The sequence below is a fragment of the Acipenser ruthenus genome, chromosome 4, assembly GCF_902713425.1.
Source record: "Acipenser ruthenus chromosome 4, fAciRut3.2 maternal haplotype, whole genome shotgun sequence".
Taxonomy (NCBI): Eukaryota; Metazoa; Chordata; class Actinopteri; order Acipenseriformes; family Acipenseridae; genus Acipenser; species Acipenser ruthenus.
Genome location: NC_081192.1, coordinates 46,634,581 through 46,648,626, shown reverse-complemented (window position 1 = coordinate 46,648,626; position 14,046 = coordinate 46,634,581). Strand labels below are relative to the sequence as shown.

At 37.2% G+C, this 14,046-nt stretch overlaps 1 protein-coding gene across 3 annotated transcripts; it reads right to left on the bottom strand.

Annotated features, from left to right (window-relative positions):
- Positions 1 to 3,866: 3,866 nt before the first annotated feature.
- On the bottom strand, positions 3,867 to 7,900 carry LOC117399947 (GTP-binding protein GEM-like). Of its 3 annotated transcripts, none has more exons than XM_033999408.2 (5): positions 7,701 to 7,900; positions 7,158 to 7,496; positions 6,795 to 6,871; positions 5,993 to 6,197; positions 3,867 to 4,891 (listed from the first exon to the last, which is right to left on the bottom strand). In XM_033999408.2, exons 2-5 carry the CDS (start codon positions 7,483 to 7,485, stop codon positions 4,614 to 4,616), a joined length of 888 nt encoding a protein of 295 aa, XP_033855299.1. In that variant the 5' UTR covers positions 7,486 to 7,496; positions 7,701 to 7,900; the 3' UTR covers positions 3,867 to 4,613. The 3 variants fall into 3 exon arrangements, with proteins under 3 accessions (XP_033855299.1, XP_058878445.1, XP_033855298.1); XM_059022462.1 differs by having other exon boundaries at positions 7,158 to 7,493; positions 7,759 to 7,900; XM_033999407.2 differs by having other exon boundaries at positions 7,158 to 7,493; positions 7,701 to 7,899.
- Between the last annotated feature and the right edge of the window lie 6,146 nt (positions 7,901 to 14,046).

The following is a 14,046-nucleotide window of genomic DNA, read 5'->3' as shown; positions in this document are numbered from 1 at the left end:
CTACCTTCTTTTAGCGCCAGCTTTAACATTATTCATAAACGATTTATTTGCACTGGATTAAGCACATTTTTTCATATTTTCACTAAATGGAGTTATTGCTGTCATGGAATGGAATAACTCATTTAAAACTATTTTTTAAACAATTTATAACAATGATGCAATAGCTACCATGGTTCAAACAAAGACTAAGCACTAAAATGCAATTCTTTAAGTCATGGAAATCAAGATAAGCAAAATGTTATATGGCATAATTTGTAAGAAAAAATCTATAATTAAGAAAAGCATTTAAGTAATCCATATTTACTGAAATAATGTCTTGTTTAGTATATAAACATTGAACATAAGTATCAGGAAAAACACATTGGCAAAGCACTAACAGAAAACAAGTTAACATGTTTTGAAAGCAGGTAAAACATTTGAAGTTGCTAAAAGGCATTGAGCAATATATTTTGCTGCCTCCTGTTTGTCTTTCTGAGTTATAAATTTGAATCACTGGCAGATAGAAGGAAATAAAAATGTGCGGATGGGGTAAAGAAGATAAAATAAAAAAAACTCACCGCTTATGCAGATGTCCGACCAACAAATTTGACCATGCAAATGAGCAATTAAGCGTTTGTGTGTGTGAGTGTGTGTGTGTGCTTGTGTGTGTGTGAATGTGTGTGTGTGTAGGGTATAAGCTGCAATCATATTCATTTTTATTATTAAAATATGACTCCTGTTTACAACATTATTGCATAGTTTACCCATTTATCCAGTCTCCCTTTTTCCTGTTTGTTTTCATTTTAGATTTTTGTAGACTGATTTTAGAAGAAACACCAACTGTATAAATCAGTTCAACATTCTTGTATACATTACGTAAAATAACATTGCACTTTACGTATGACTATATCTAGTAGCATACATTACCAATAAAGACATTGAAAGACCTTTGGGAAACCTTGCTTCTGCCCGTAAAGGGGGTGGGTTATAGGTTATACCTCATGCCTGCTTGACTCTCTTGGAACACATTTTTAATAGCTCTACATCCTGCTTACTGCTTGGCTGAATCAAACAGCAAAGCCCTAAAGGTAGAGTGGGGTGTGTCTCTCTTATGCAATAGTGCAGACCAAATTGATGACAGATCTGTGATTAGCAAAGCTGCCTCCTGTAAATCGCAGACAGATGTTACCTAATGCTTGTTTTCAGAGAGCATAGGAACACAATTTTTCCAACAGTGTAACTGGCAACGGCCAGACAGAGGGAGCCAACAGGGTTCAGTGTTATCTGCAACAGCAGTGTCATCACAAACATAGCCTGTTACATGAACATATTACAGTTGGCCTTTGCAAAGAAACATTGTATACACACAAGTATTGATACCCTCTATTGATTGAATTCCAATGTTATTACTCTGCATTAGCACACATTAAGCGCCTGCGGGCTTGCCTGTAAGCTGCCCGAGAGCTGTGTTGTCCTCCGACGCTGTAGCTCTTGGGTGGCTGCATGGTGAGTCCACAGTGTGAAAAAAGCGGTCGGCTGACGGCACAAGCTTCGGAGGACAGCATGTGTTCATCTTCACCCTCCCGAGTCAGCGCAGGGGTGGTAGCGGTGAGCTGAGCATAATAAAATAATTGGCCATTCCAAATTGGGAGAAAATAATAAAAATAATTGGCAACAACTAAATTTATATTAAAAAAGAAAAAAAAAACTCATCAGTTGAGAAAAGTGGCAACAGACTCCAAAGGAGGTTTTATCAATGAATCTGTGTCAGTACTTGCTGTATAACAAAACTAAAAACATCACAAAAGGTATTATTGTTCGTTTTTATTAGGCAATAATGGTAAAATATACAAATGGTGGTAAATTACCAGAGTAAATGCTTTAAAAATATACTTGTCAAGAGGGTTTCCATTCTGCTCTCGTCAGCCGCCTTCTAGCAAAAAGCAAAAAAGTATGAAAGGGTCAGCTAATGTGAATGTGGTTTAAGTTACAACCTAAATAAAATTCCAAATATATATACAAATTATGTCTGCATCAAACCAAGCTAATTTTTTTTTTTAACCACTCATTTTGTTTTATAACCAGTTCACATACAAAAACACATACAGTATATATGAAAAAAAGAAAAAAGAAAAGGATATTTCAGGTACTTAAAAAGGTAGAATAATTGATTACAAATAATTGATTACAAATATTACTGATAATTGATTTGTAATCAATTATTCTACCTTTTTAAGTACCTGAAATATCCTTTTCTTTTTTCTTTTTTCTTATTGATCATTTTGGTACACAGCAGTTTTCCTTTTTCTCAAAATATATATTATTTAAAGATGGGTGCCATTAAGGCCTGGATTTTGCCCCCAAAATAAAGTCTGAATATTCCCATGTCATAAACCATAAAGATAGTGTGCAAAGTCAAGCATGAGGTCCTTCCATTACATTTTCCTTATTTCTTTGACCTCTTTTTGAAAGGGCAAATGTGTTTTTTTTGTATGTTAAAAAAAGGCAATTTTGCACAGAACTTTGCAGTCTGCTGTCAAATGTAAATAAATAGGGCATCCCTCTTGATACAGATTAAAGAACTATACAACAGTTGTTTATGTGGGCAGTTTCATATGACAAAACATTTTGACACAAGGAGCCAAAGGGGTCTTGGAAGTATTCCTGTAGCATTAGCATAGGACTGAAGTTCACTACACCTTCATGCTAATGATCCATGAACACTGTGGCCATTTCCTTAATTAAGTAATCAGGCATGTTTCTGAACAAAAGAAGGTTGGGACCAGTGAACTTCACTGTAATTCAGGGAAGCAAAACACAAATCTAACATATTTTACTTTCTTAAATAAGTGCATTAACAGGCATTTTGTTTAAACAGCAAGTCTGATAGGTACAATAGATGACAATGAGCATCATTGTTCTCTTTCTGATACAGCCAACGGCTGCTTATCATTGGAGAGAAGGCACTCATAACTCTTTGAAGTGCAGCCAGGCCAAACAATGTCCAAAAAACTACTCAGGAAATTGTTTTGTAATATGCAGCAAGATGGTTAGGTGTCTGGAGTTCAATGTTTATTGCCTTAGGACTAGTATATATTTTAATATGTATATTGTTAATGATGCTGAAGGGGAAAGTGCGCATTTAGTTTTATTGCGCCACAGAGCAATATCTATATTTTCTAATTGACACAAAATACAGTCTTCTAATTTTTACAACCAACACAAAAGATCTGCCTTCTTTAACCAATGCGTGTCTCATGCCAGCACACATTACATCCAGAGCATTCCCTCTTCATCTTCATATTCCATTCCTACCCAAGAACATTTAGAAAATTTAGGTAAACATTAAAAAATGCATTACTATTGAATTAATACAATGTTGGCGTGTTTACAATTCTGACTATTTTTTTTACTGCATTTTTTAACGCAATATAAACAGTGTGCTTCTGTAAGGCAAATTATTGACATAAATAGTTGTGTGTGAGTTCAGGGACACTAAAAATGGCACACGTGGAGCCTGGCTGTGCCCATGAGACCTGAACATTCCAGAAATTTGTTTTGATTCTGTTCTACGCAATGTGCTGTGTTGCAAAAACATTTTCCATGTGCTGTACATTTACACACTATGAATATCTTTATTTGTAAGGGATTTCACAATGCCCTTAACATAATGTTGAGTTATTTTTAGATTTATAATGAAACTGCCTCCTTATACCATATTAGAAACATACTAAAACTATACAATTTGACTTTTACACAAATAAAATGTATGTTTAAAAAATATAGTATTAAATTACAAATATACGTTTTTTAAAGAAAAATATATGTTTTTATTACAAAAAGAGTTAATCATTACACAGGCTACGTCGTATATATATATATATATATATATATATATATATATATATATATATATATTACAAATACGGTATCATCCTCTTGTATTTGTAAGGTTGTAATGGTTACATTTTAAAGCACTTTGGCAATATTGACTCAAACAATTAGGCCAAGGACACAGAAGCAATCTGTCATGACAACACTTGGATTTTGATCATTATTTCAACTGGTCATTTTCCATAAGTCCCCTGCATACAGCTTCCTTTTTCATTACTGTATTTATTTTCTGAAAACTTCACATCCCACAAATACTTTCATGAAATAATCCTGTCAAGTGCACACTGAAGTCAGGTGATCACAGAACTCAATGTTATTGGATAAATACACATTGAAGTTGAGAACCAAGTTGCTGAATTTGTTTTTAAATTTGGCTGCCTACAAAGAATTGCTTCTGGAAATTGCTTAGGTGTCCTCGGTCTGAGCCTTAGTGAACCGGGATGACCTGCAAACTTATATAGAATGGGCCAACCTCAGAATTTCAAAATTCATACATCAGTATCATTACTTTGCAGAACCTACGGGCAGTGTGCTCATAGAGCTGTCTCTCTATGAGTACACTGGCTGTAGGTTCTCTATACTGCTTGAAATCATTTCACTGCCTTTATCAGTTTTTGAAAACAGACCACAGTTTTTGGCTGTATTGTCATGTGCAATCTAATATAGACTGACACATTTTTTTCAGATAATATCGTTTAGGAAAACAGTCTCCTGCTTATTCCACAGGCAAGTCAAAGTTCTCATAGCACTGAGAGGTCGTGACAAGACTTGGACTTCAGTCGGTATGCCATGTTTTTGTTGTTCTTGGCTACTATTTTGTCCAGAAAATGTTTGGCCTTCTTGGGAAGACTTTCTCTCCTTTTGTAATGTGCCATCCTTTTCTCATTCACCTCCTTGCTGTCCCTCCTGAGCCGAACCTGACGTACAATTCCTTCAAACATCTCCTGCACGTTGTGGTGGACAGCGGCTGATGTCTCGATGAATTTGCAGTCTAACACCACAGCACAAGCTCTGCCCTCTGCAGAAAGATTCAAAAGAAGAATGATCAGCACTTTAAAAAAAAAAAATCAACACAAGGAACCAGAGGGTTCAGGAAGGTGTACATGTAGCATTAACATGGGATTGAAGTTCACTATATACCATCAAGCTAATGATCCATGAACACTGTGGCCATTTCCTTAATAAATAAAAAATAATAATAATCCCCAGCCTATGGAGGTTCATTTGACTGAAGGTTTTTCAATTTAACCAATTTAATAACCAAGGACACCAACTCTGTGTAGTTAAATCTTTTAGGTATATCTATTAAACCTGTAAAGGAACTGCACTTATATGTCAGATCAGTTTCCTTGATCTAGTGCAGTGATGTGAAACTCTGTTCCTGGAGGATCATTGTATATTAACAGGTATAATGAGATAACCCTTATAAAAGCAAAGCAAAGTGTAATAAAGCACAGTGAAAATATTGTAAAGCACAGAAAGGTATGGTAAAGCATATTAAAAAACATGGCAACCAGGGTAAACTATGGTAAATAGTATAGCCATGGGGAAAATATGGGAAAAGTGCAACAATACTGTGCTCTTATAAGGTAATTAACATTAGGACCTGGGAGGAGGTTTAATTGGCTGAATTAAATAATTAAGAGCATGCTTGGAACAAAGCCCTAGACTGACCTTTTGGATAGACCCTATAAAGTAGGAATTGGGTCCTTTCCAAATACAGAGGTCAGCAGCACACTCTGGCCCTCGAGATCCATTCTAGTCCAGGTCTTTATTCCAAGTAGGTCCTAAATTAGTTCACTGAAGCTGCTAAGCGTCACTATACTAATCTAGGACCTGATTTGAATCAAAATACAGACTGGTATGGATCTCGAGTGACAGATTTGTGCACCACTGTTATCGACTGGGTAACAAAACTGAAACCAAAGCTATCCCAATAGCTAATTAACAACCTTTCAATACTTCACTGCTATCTGTGAACACAGTTAACATGAGTTATTCGGTATCTGTTATGCACTGTAATTGTACTATAGTTTAGTGAACGGTTATACTATACAATAAAGAAACAGTCCTACACATGTTCTCGTTCTTTTAGTAATATTTGTATTTTGTGTCATACCTGTCACTGAAACTTGTCTGCGTCTGACCAGGTCACTTTTGTTGCCTACCAAGATGATTGGGATGTCTTCTGATTGCCTTGTTCTTCTCAGCTGTATTCGGAGCTCTGAAGCCTTCTCAAAGCTGGCTCTGTCTGTTATTGAGTAGACAATGAGGTACGCATCCCCAGCTTGCATACATTGCTCTTGGGACCAGCTGCCTTCATCCTACAAACAAATATTTAGAAACCAGTTAGTTATTTGTATGAAGTTGTTTATGCTTCAGGCGCTGGAACAGGCTGCTTTCAGATATTTCAGATATTATTTCCAGTGAAACCCTTTATCCCCTGGTTATACTCAGATGACAGTAATCTAGATCCTAGAACACTGGTACTCTGTAGAAGTTCTTTCAATCTAATACTTTAATATCAAGGTTCAGTTAACTATTGCCTGGTTGATACAAGGTGCTTGACTGCCCAATTCAACAATTAAGTATGTGGTTGAAAGAAGGTCCTGCAATGGAATGAAGGAGTACCACTGTCTTAGAATATAATCTTGCTGGCTTGAATATACTTTCAGCAAAATAATTTAGCCAAGAGGTTTTAAAGGAGTCAATCTGGCCATAGTCATATGATGGCAGCTCTGACCATAACAAATAGAATAGAATAGAATTTCTATCTTGCTAAAAGAAAGGGCACTGCCTAAATAACTTATTCTTTTTAGGGTTCTCATTCAAAAAAATGCTGACCTTTTATAGCAGATTTTTACTTTCCTTGTTATCAATGAGGGAAGCTAAGTGAAGGCCAGTGCTTTATAATGAATTACCTGATTAGCCCATGTGTCCGATACAATAATGGTTGCCCTTTCACCATCCACTACCAATGTTCGTTCATATGTGTCATCTAAGAGAAATTAAATACAGTCAGTTTAAACAATGTTTAACAACATAAAGGTGAGCATTTCTTATTGCCATGAAACAACTAAAATAGTTCACATTTTACTTATAATATTTTATGCTGGATAAACTTTCATAATATTTAATTGCCAGTAACGTTTGCTTACATAAAATGTATTAGTTTTATAACAATACATGTTTATTCTGATAACTGCAGCTTTAGTTAAACAATACATTTTTCATAACCTTCGTTGTTCCGATTATGAGAAGTAGAAAGAGAGGAAGCACATTACCTCCAAACAGGTTGCAATTATTATCCATGCTATCCCGTGCACCTGCAAAAATGCCAGCCAGTGCCGATTTCCCCACACCAGTCTCTCCAATCACGACCACTCTGCAGAAGCTGCATTCTGACTCCTTTGAGACTGCAGAATCGGATGAATATGAGGACCAATTTCGCCTGTATGACTGGCCGGTGTTCACGCACGACTTGGAGCGCACGATATGAGATGGTGGAACTTTTTTGGTCAAGATGTGCTTCCCATCTGTTGAAATACTCCAGCGATGCTGCTGCGGTTGTAAAACACTGTTGCTCCGTCGCATTGTTACATGCAGGGTCATACCGCTTTCTGCTGGACAAAACAAAGTCATAGTTGATCAGTTATACACACATTTAAAAAAATATAAGTTAAGATTACAATTAAATGCAAACCACTGGACTGGAAATTCAATAATGTCCCATTTACAAAAATAAGTTTGTCAAACCTCCACTATTAAGTTAAATAGTACGTTCAAGTAGAGTTGATGTCTAACACTTTAAAGAATGGAGTGCTTACTCTTTTAATTTAAGCTGTTTGCAAGAAGAAGAAAAAAACTCCAGCTCTATGATCCTACGTTTTATTTCTCTCTGAAGGATTCGTGATCTGGGCACTGGTTCTCTGATAGTCTCGCTAATGCGCTTTTGGCTCCTCTGGTTTTTTAAAACAGGGCTGAAAAAGAAGGCGGCTTTTCCTTGACGTCACCATTCATTCTCCTTCCAGAAAGACCCGCCTGGAGCAAAGAGAAAATCAAGAGGGTTTCTTGTAATACGGTTCGTGATAGGGAATTCTAAACAGGACTAGATCATAAATACCAAAAGAAGCGGGAGAATAAACAAAAGTGCAGTACGAAAGTTATGTGCGTGTTTAAACATGTATTTTACTCTAGTAGAGAATATTAGACGTGCTCTGTAGCCAGGTTACTGTAGAACTTTTAAGAACTGATGCACTGCACGTATTCAGTTAAATGCAACTTGGACTGAGTATTCTGATGCCCTGGGAATGCTATTTGTCTTACCTCTATCACTTATACTATTGTTATTTAGTATTGTTATGTTTTAAATGTTTGATTACCCCAGTGACGACAAGGGGACAAACACTCGCTCACCACAACTGTCTCAGTCTTTAGGTGGTAAATGCTTTGTGTACTGACAGTTACTGACTATTACATTTTGATCATTTTAACGTCACGTCTTTCGATAAACCCATTGTTTTAACTCATCCCATTTTGTATCTGATTTAAAATTTTATGTAACGTGTTCTTTTTGTAGGTATATATTTATACAGCTGATATTTTTATTCTTACTTGGCAGTTTGTTTTTTTTTTCTACTGAGAAGTGTGTTTTCCCGATAAATTAAATTGAAAATATGTCAGTTTCCATTTTTATGCTGTGGATTTATTGTGCTTTTTTTTTTTTTTACAGTGCTTTGCCATACTTATATGCAGTGTTGGGAAAGTTACTTTTAAAATGTAATCCGTTCCAGTTACAAATTACATGAACAAAATTGTAACCAGTTATAGTAACCATACTTTGAAAAAAAAAACACTAGTTAGTTATACAGTTATAAATAGTTACTTCTCAGACACAGTTTACATTTTACATACTGTATATATATATATATATATATATATATATATATATATATATATATATATATATATATATGGTTTGGTCAGGCTGCAGCTCGAAATATTCTTTTCCTCTTGTTCCCTCATCTGCCATTTTGTAGCAAAAAAAAAATGTTCACTTTTGACTGGCAACTTGAATCACTTTATGATTTCCATATTATTGTAACCTTTTCTGTCTCTGGCTTGCTGTGATGTGGTTGGCTGTTAAAATGTACAGGTATGTTCGATTGGGTCAAGTTCAAGGTTTGGACCAATAGAGGGGTTTGGCCCCATCATTTTGCATATAAGGGGGCGGGGCCGATGGAATAAAACTGTGCTGTGTCTGCCAGTTTGAGTCTTTGTTCCTGAAGTATTGTTGCTTTTAGAGCTGTGGACTCTGAACCTGCATGCGAGAGCAGCATAAATAAAACAGCATCAATTCCCAAAGAGTGTCTCCGCTGTTTTTCTTCTGCCTTGTCGACACACTGCATTATTTTTTTCACATAAAATGTAATGCGTTACCTGTCTAAAAAAATAAACCATTACGGTTACAAATTACTGAAAAAATTGCATGCAGCATAATTTGCTTCTATTGCCCTGGTGAAAATTTTGGAAATTCTGAGGAGCATACAACACTAATCAAAAGTTTGATTCTGGTGTCTATAGTATCTATTTGTTTAAGGTAGGAGATGATAATTTCAATGCCACCATTAAGAAAAGAACAGTAAAATACAAATCAACAAACCAGACACTGAAAAGGAACCCACTGTGCCTTCTGTTACATACAGTAGAGACACCCCAGTACTGGGTATAGCTATTATTAATTAGTCATTTAGGAGATGCTTTATAGAGACTAGGGGGTGAACTATGCATCAACAACAGCTGCTGCAGAGTCACTTTTACGTTGCATCCAAAGGACGGAGCACAAGGAGGTTAAGTGACATATGCAGGGTCACACACAGTGAGTCAGTGGCTGGGATTGAACCTGGCAGCTCTCGCTAACAAGCCTCTTTCTTCAACCACTGGACCACCAAGCCTCCTGCTGCATGTACATGATTGCTAGAGTAGGCTTTGCACATAAAAACAAAAGCATATATATTAAAACTACAGTTAAAGTGAGGTGTTGGTGTTTGTGTGTTTCTGCATGTCAGGGTGTAAATCATTTTGAGAATTGGTGCTAAACTGTTTTGAAAGTGTAGCACCAGAGAGCCTAATGGTGTTAAAACCCCACTCTTCGATGAGTTTTTAGTGTTTTCTGTTACAGCCCAGACCCAAAGAGAAGGTATAATCAATGCGTAAGTGCAGTGGTAACAGTGTCGTGATTATACAAGAGCTTAAGAAATTAGTCCAACAGGATACAATTCAAATATTGTTTGACAATTGGATTTGATTTCATATACATTCTGCTGTGTTTAAATGTGATTGAGTGACCATATACCATAGTTTTTTTCTTTTTTTTGTTGTTGACATCATTAAATATAATACAAATACAACATAATAAATTTGTCAGAGTTTTAAATGCAAAGTGTGGTGTTACCAGGTAGCTCCAGTTTGGCAATATGATATTACCAACTCGGGAACAGGGAATCCAGAAATACCAATGTATGGAAAATACTATACAGAGACCACAGGGTTGGAGTTATTTAGGAAGCAACAGGATGTCCCAGAAGGGAAAATGGTTTTCTAAAAAGGAAAGAGCCTTCATGTACTGGTACTTAATTGACACAGCTCTCGTCTACCTTGTTTCCATGACACTGTGACACTGTTCTTACCTGGCCATTTTGCTTTTTAAAAACCATGCCACAGTGTTTCCACGACATGTTTTTGTTGGATTTGAATTAATATACATCCAGCTGTGTTTAATTGTGTGGAAGATGCAAAGGCTGACCTTCATATCAGTGATATTATCGGGCAAGTACAACAGGGAAGAGGAGGCCTTGGTCTCAGTTCGGCTCCCCCGAGAGGCACAAAGCAGCTCCAGCTGAAAGGAGGAAGTTGGTAGTCACTGAAGTGCAAAAGCAGGAGGAGAGGATGGGGTGTGTCAAGATGGTCTCCCAGGCTAAGCAGAGAAAATGGATGAGATGGGAGAATGTGTAACAGCATAAGATTGGCTGGTGAGACCTATGGACAATGGAACAGAAGAGGATCAGCTTCCTAATCAGGTCCACATATGATGTTCTTCTATCACCACATAACCTGAATGTGTGGATGGGAGAGAAGCCTGCATATCCTTTGTGTTCCTCATTGAATCACAATCTTACAGCATGTAAGGTGGCTCTGAGCCAGGGTTGCTTCACTTGGCAAGGTGCTGCGATGCTTGGCATTAGCACTGGAAGAATGGCGTAATAAGATCAACAGCTCGCTGCCAATATCAGCAATAGATGACATTCCTCCATCCAGGAAAGCAACCAAAAGAAAAGGTTATTAGAACTAAGATTCGCCTAGGACAATTGGAGGCTGCTAGAGATTGGAGAATGCAGGCAGATGTTGGCCAGCGCCATGTGAGATTGCTACAACTACTCTTCCACCTGACATTGTCCTGTGGTCAGTCTCAGCACACCTTGTTCTCCTGATGGAGCTAACAGTGCCATGGGTGGATTCCGTGGATGAGGCATACAAGAGGAGGGAGGTGCCCACTTGATGACCCCTGCGAAGTGCCCCACCCAGCCCATTCCAGACGGTTGCCATGCTGAGGTGCTAGGGAGACCGCTCTTTGGTTGATCCCTGGAATCAACATCGCCGCTGTTGTGTGTGCTGATGCCCTAGGGAGGCAGCAAAAAAAGAGTAGGAAAAGCGCTGAAGGCTCAAATATTACAGCGAAGCTACGTCTTGGTTGGCTCCCACCACTATTATCTCATTTTAGCTTAGCAAAGCCGAGTCCAATATTAGCATAAAGTAAATAACAGCTACTCTCAGTGAATATAACATTTTACAGTCCATCATATATTTTCTAAACTTTACTGAAAGGAAGTTATATTGTGGCCATTGCATTTTGTGGCATGGTTTCCATCTCAGTTACTGGTACTGATAAATAACATTAGGATTGCAGTCAGGTGTTTCTGAAATAGACTGTGTCCTTAGAAGAACTATTCAATCAAAAGGGACGAAATGCACAAGCTACTATTGCAGGCAGGGGCTTGGTGAATAGTGGCACGATACACAAATGAGTTGTGTGGTGCCACCTTTCTCTTTCAGTCCGTACCTTAAAACTACAATTCAAGTCTGGGATTAAAAGGCAGGGGTTGTCCAGGCCAAGATAGAGTAGAAGTTGGGGAGCTCCCATAACACCTCATGACATAGGTCCCTCATCTTTCAAAAACATTCAATAAATAAAAATAACATTTAAATGTATTTCTCAATGTTACAGGTATAAGTCACTTTGGTTAGGTAGAATGCCTTCATCTGTGTTCTAATTGTTCCCACGCTGCAGCAAGAAAGCAGTAACACAGAAAATAGATACTGTATTTCAGAAAATGAATGTGAAAGTTAATGTCATTCTTCTCTTCTTGTTGAGGGCACAGAGGGAGCAGGGGATTACTATTCATGAAGGTAGAAATGATTACAGAAGCAGGCTTATGTGTGACGGTGAAGCAAGTATGTTTTTTTTTCGTTTTTTTTGTAAACAAAATCATTGTCGGATTGCATTGAATGCTCTTTGTACAGTTTGTTGAAAAGCGTCTCTGGTTTCACTTTGGGGGGTTTGAAAGCATCCCTCTAAACACAGCTCTATTGATGCATATTTCAAACACAGAAAATATAGTAAACATATTTAGGTAATATTTCTGGCAACCTAGTCAGAAGAGGTAGGAACTAAACGTATATTGCATTAAATCAAATTTTAAATGATTTATATAAACAAAAAGCATAATATTGTTTGTTTTCAAAGATTTTATTTTAATAAGTTATGTTGAAATAAACAATTCAAATATTTAATATAGGGCATTGTAAGTAGTCTTACATTGTTTTGTATTTGTTTTAAAATATTTTTTATTACAATTTAGAGTAAATAGTTTTGAGAATATAACATATAGTGGCCTAAACACATCTGAACCATAGGAGTTACAACCCAACATGTCCTCCAACAGCTACTGAGAGCATACACATCTGGACCATTGGTATTAACAAACTGGGCTTATTTTCTGATGCACCTTTATCAAGGTAAAAAGTAATTCCAATTTTGAGACAGACAATTCCTTACTCACGTTTTACCTTCTCAGACTGAATGAGTAATGGCAGTCCATTCCAATGACACACTGTTGAAGCAAACATGGTTTTCAGAGTTTTCTGTGTGATAACAAAAAGTGGAACTTCTGTGAAAGTATTCATGCAATTTCTCAGGTACAGTGAAGAAGCATGTTATCCTGCAGGAACACGAGACACAGACAGGGCTTATCTATGATTCCACAAATTCCTGTTTGTTGTATAGTATTTTACTTTATGAGGCATGTCTGCAACAAAACTCAATCCATGGTAAATTGTTCCATTTATAAGGATACATGATTTTTTTTACGAATACTTCATAAAAATTCTATGAAAACCTTTGTGACTTCAAATTGTATGACTAACTGTGGCACAGTGGTTAGTAGTACACAGGTGTAGAGGTGATGCAGTGCTTAGAAACAACAGTCCAACAACAGTTCCAAGGGCAAACAACAAAGCTTTATTAAGGTTTTTAAATAATAACACTGACTATACACAACTATGTGTATACTCAGCAAAACCATGGGGTTCAGTCCCAAAATAATAATAACAAACACACACTTTAAGACACCTATACGTTCACCAGTCCAACAGTGAGTGCTCCCAGTGCAAGTGGTGTTGTGAATTTAAAACAAGTGCTTTACAGTGGTACAGTGCAGTCCGGGTTTAATTCTGGCTTGACAGCTACAGCTTCTGGATCTTTAGCCGTCTACAATGACAAACAAGACACAGTTAAATAGACAGACAGTACAACACTAAAAACTCACAGTTTCTCTTTATTCCTCAAGGTCAGTCCGTAACCATAATGGAGGAACAGATCACTGGGGCCACTTCCCTTAAATACCCTCCATCACGCCCTCTTTTGGTGGCACGGCCAATCACGTCTCCTCCAATCCGTGACCGACACATCACTGACTTTTTGGAGGTGATAGGAAGCAAGAAAGCCGCTTTGAGTGATACATATTTCAGCTCAGCTGAACGCATGGGCTCATAAGGAAACTGCAGTATAACTGCCATGGGACAGGTAGTGGGGTCAAACCCACGAGGCAGGCACCA

What these genes read in the sequence shown, in the direction of transcription:
- LOC117399947 (XM_033999408.2), bottom strand. Translation starts at nt 7,485, where the DNA reads ATGACCCTGCATGTAACAATGCGACGGAGCAACAGTGTTTTACAACCG. An exon ending in TAATTGCAACCTGTTTGGAG is followed by an intron (nt 6,872 to 7,157) that starts GTAATGTGCTTC and finishes AATTTCTCTTAG; the next exon opens with ATGACACATATGAACGAACA. An exon ending in CGGACACATGGGCTAATCAG is followed by an intron (nt 6,198 to 6,794) that starts GTAATTCATTAT and finishes ATTTGTTTGTAG; the next exon opens with GATGAAGGCAGCTGGTCCCA.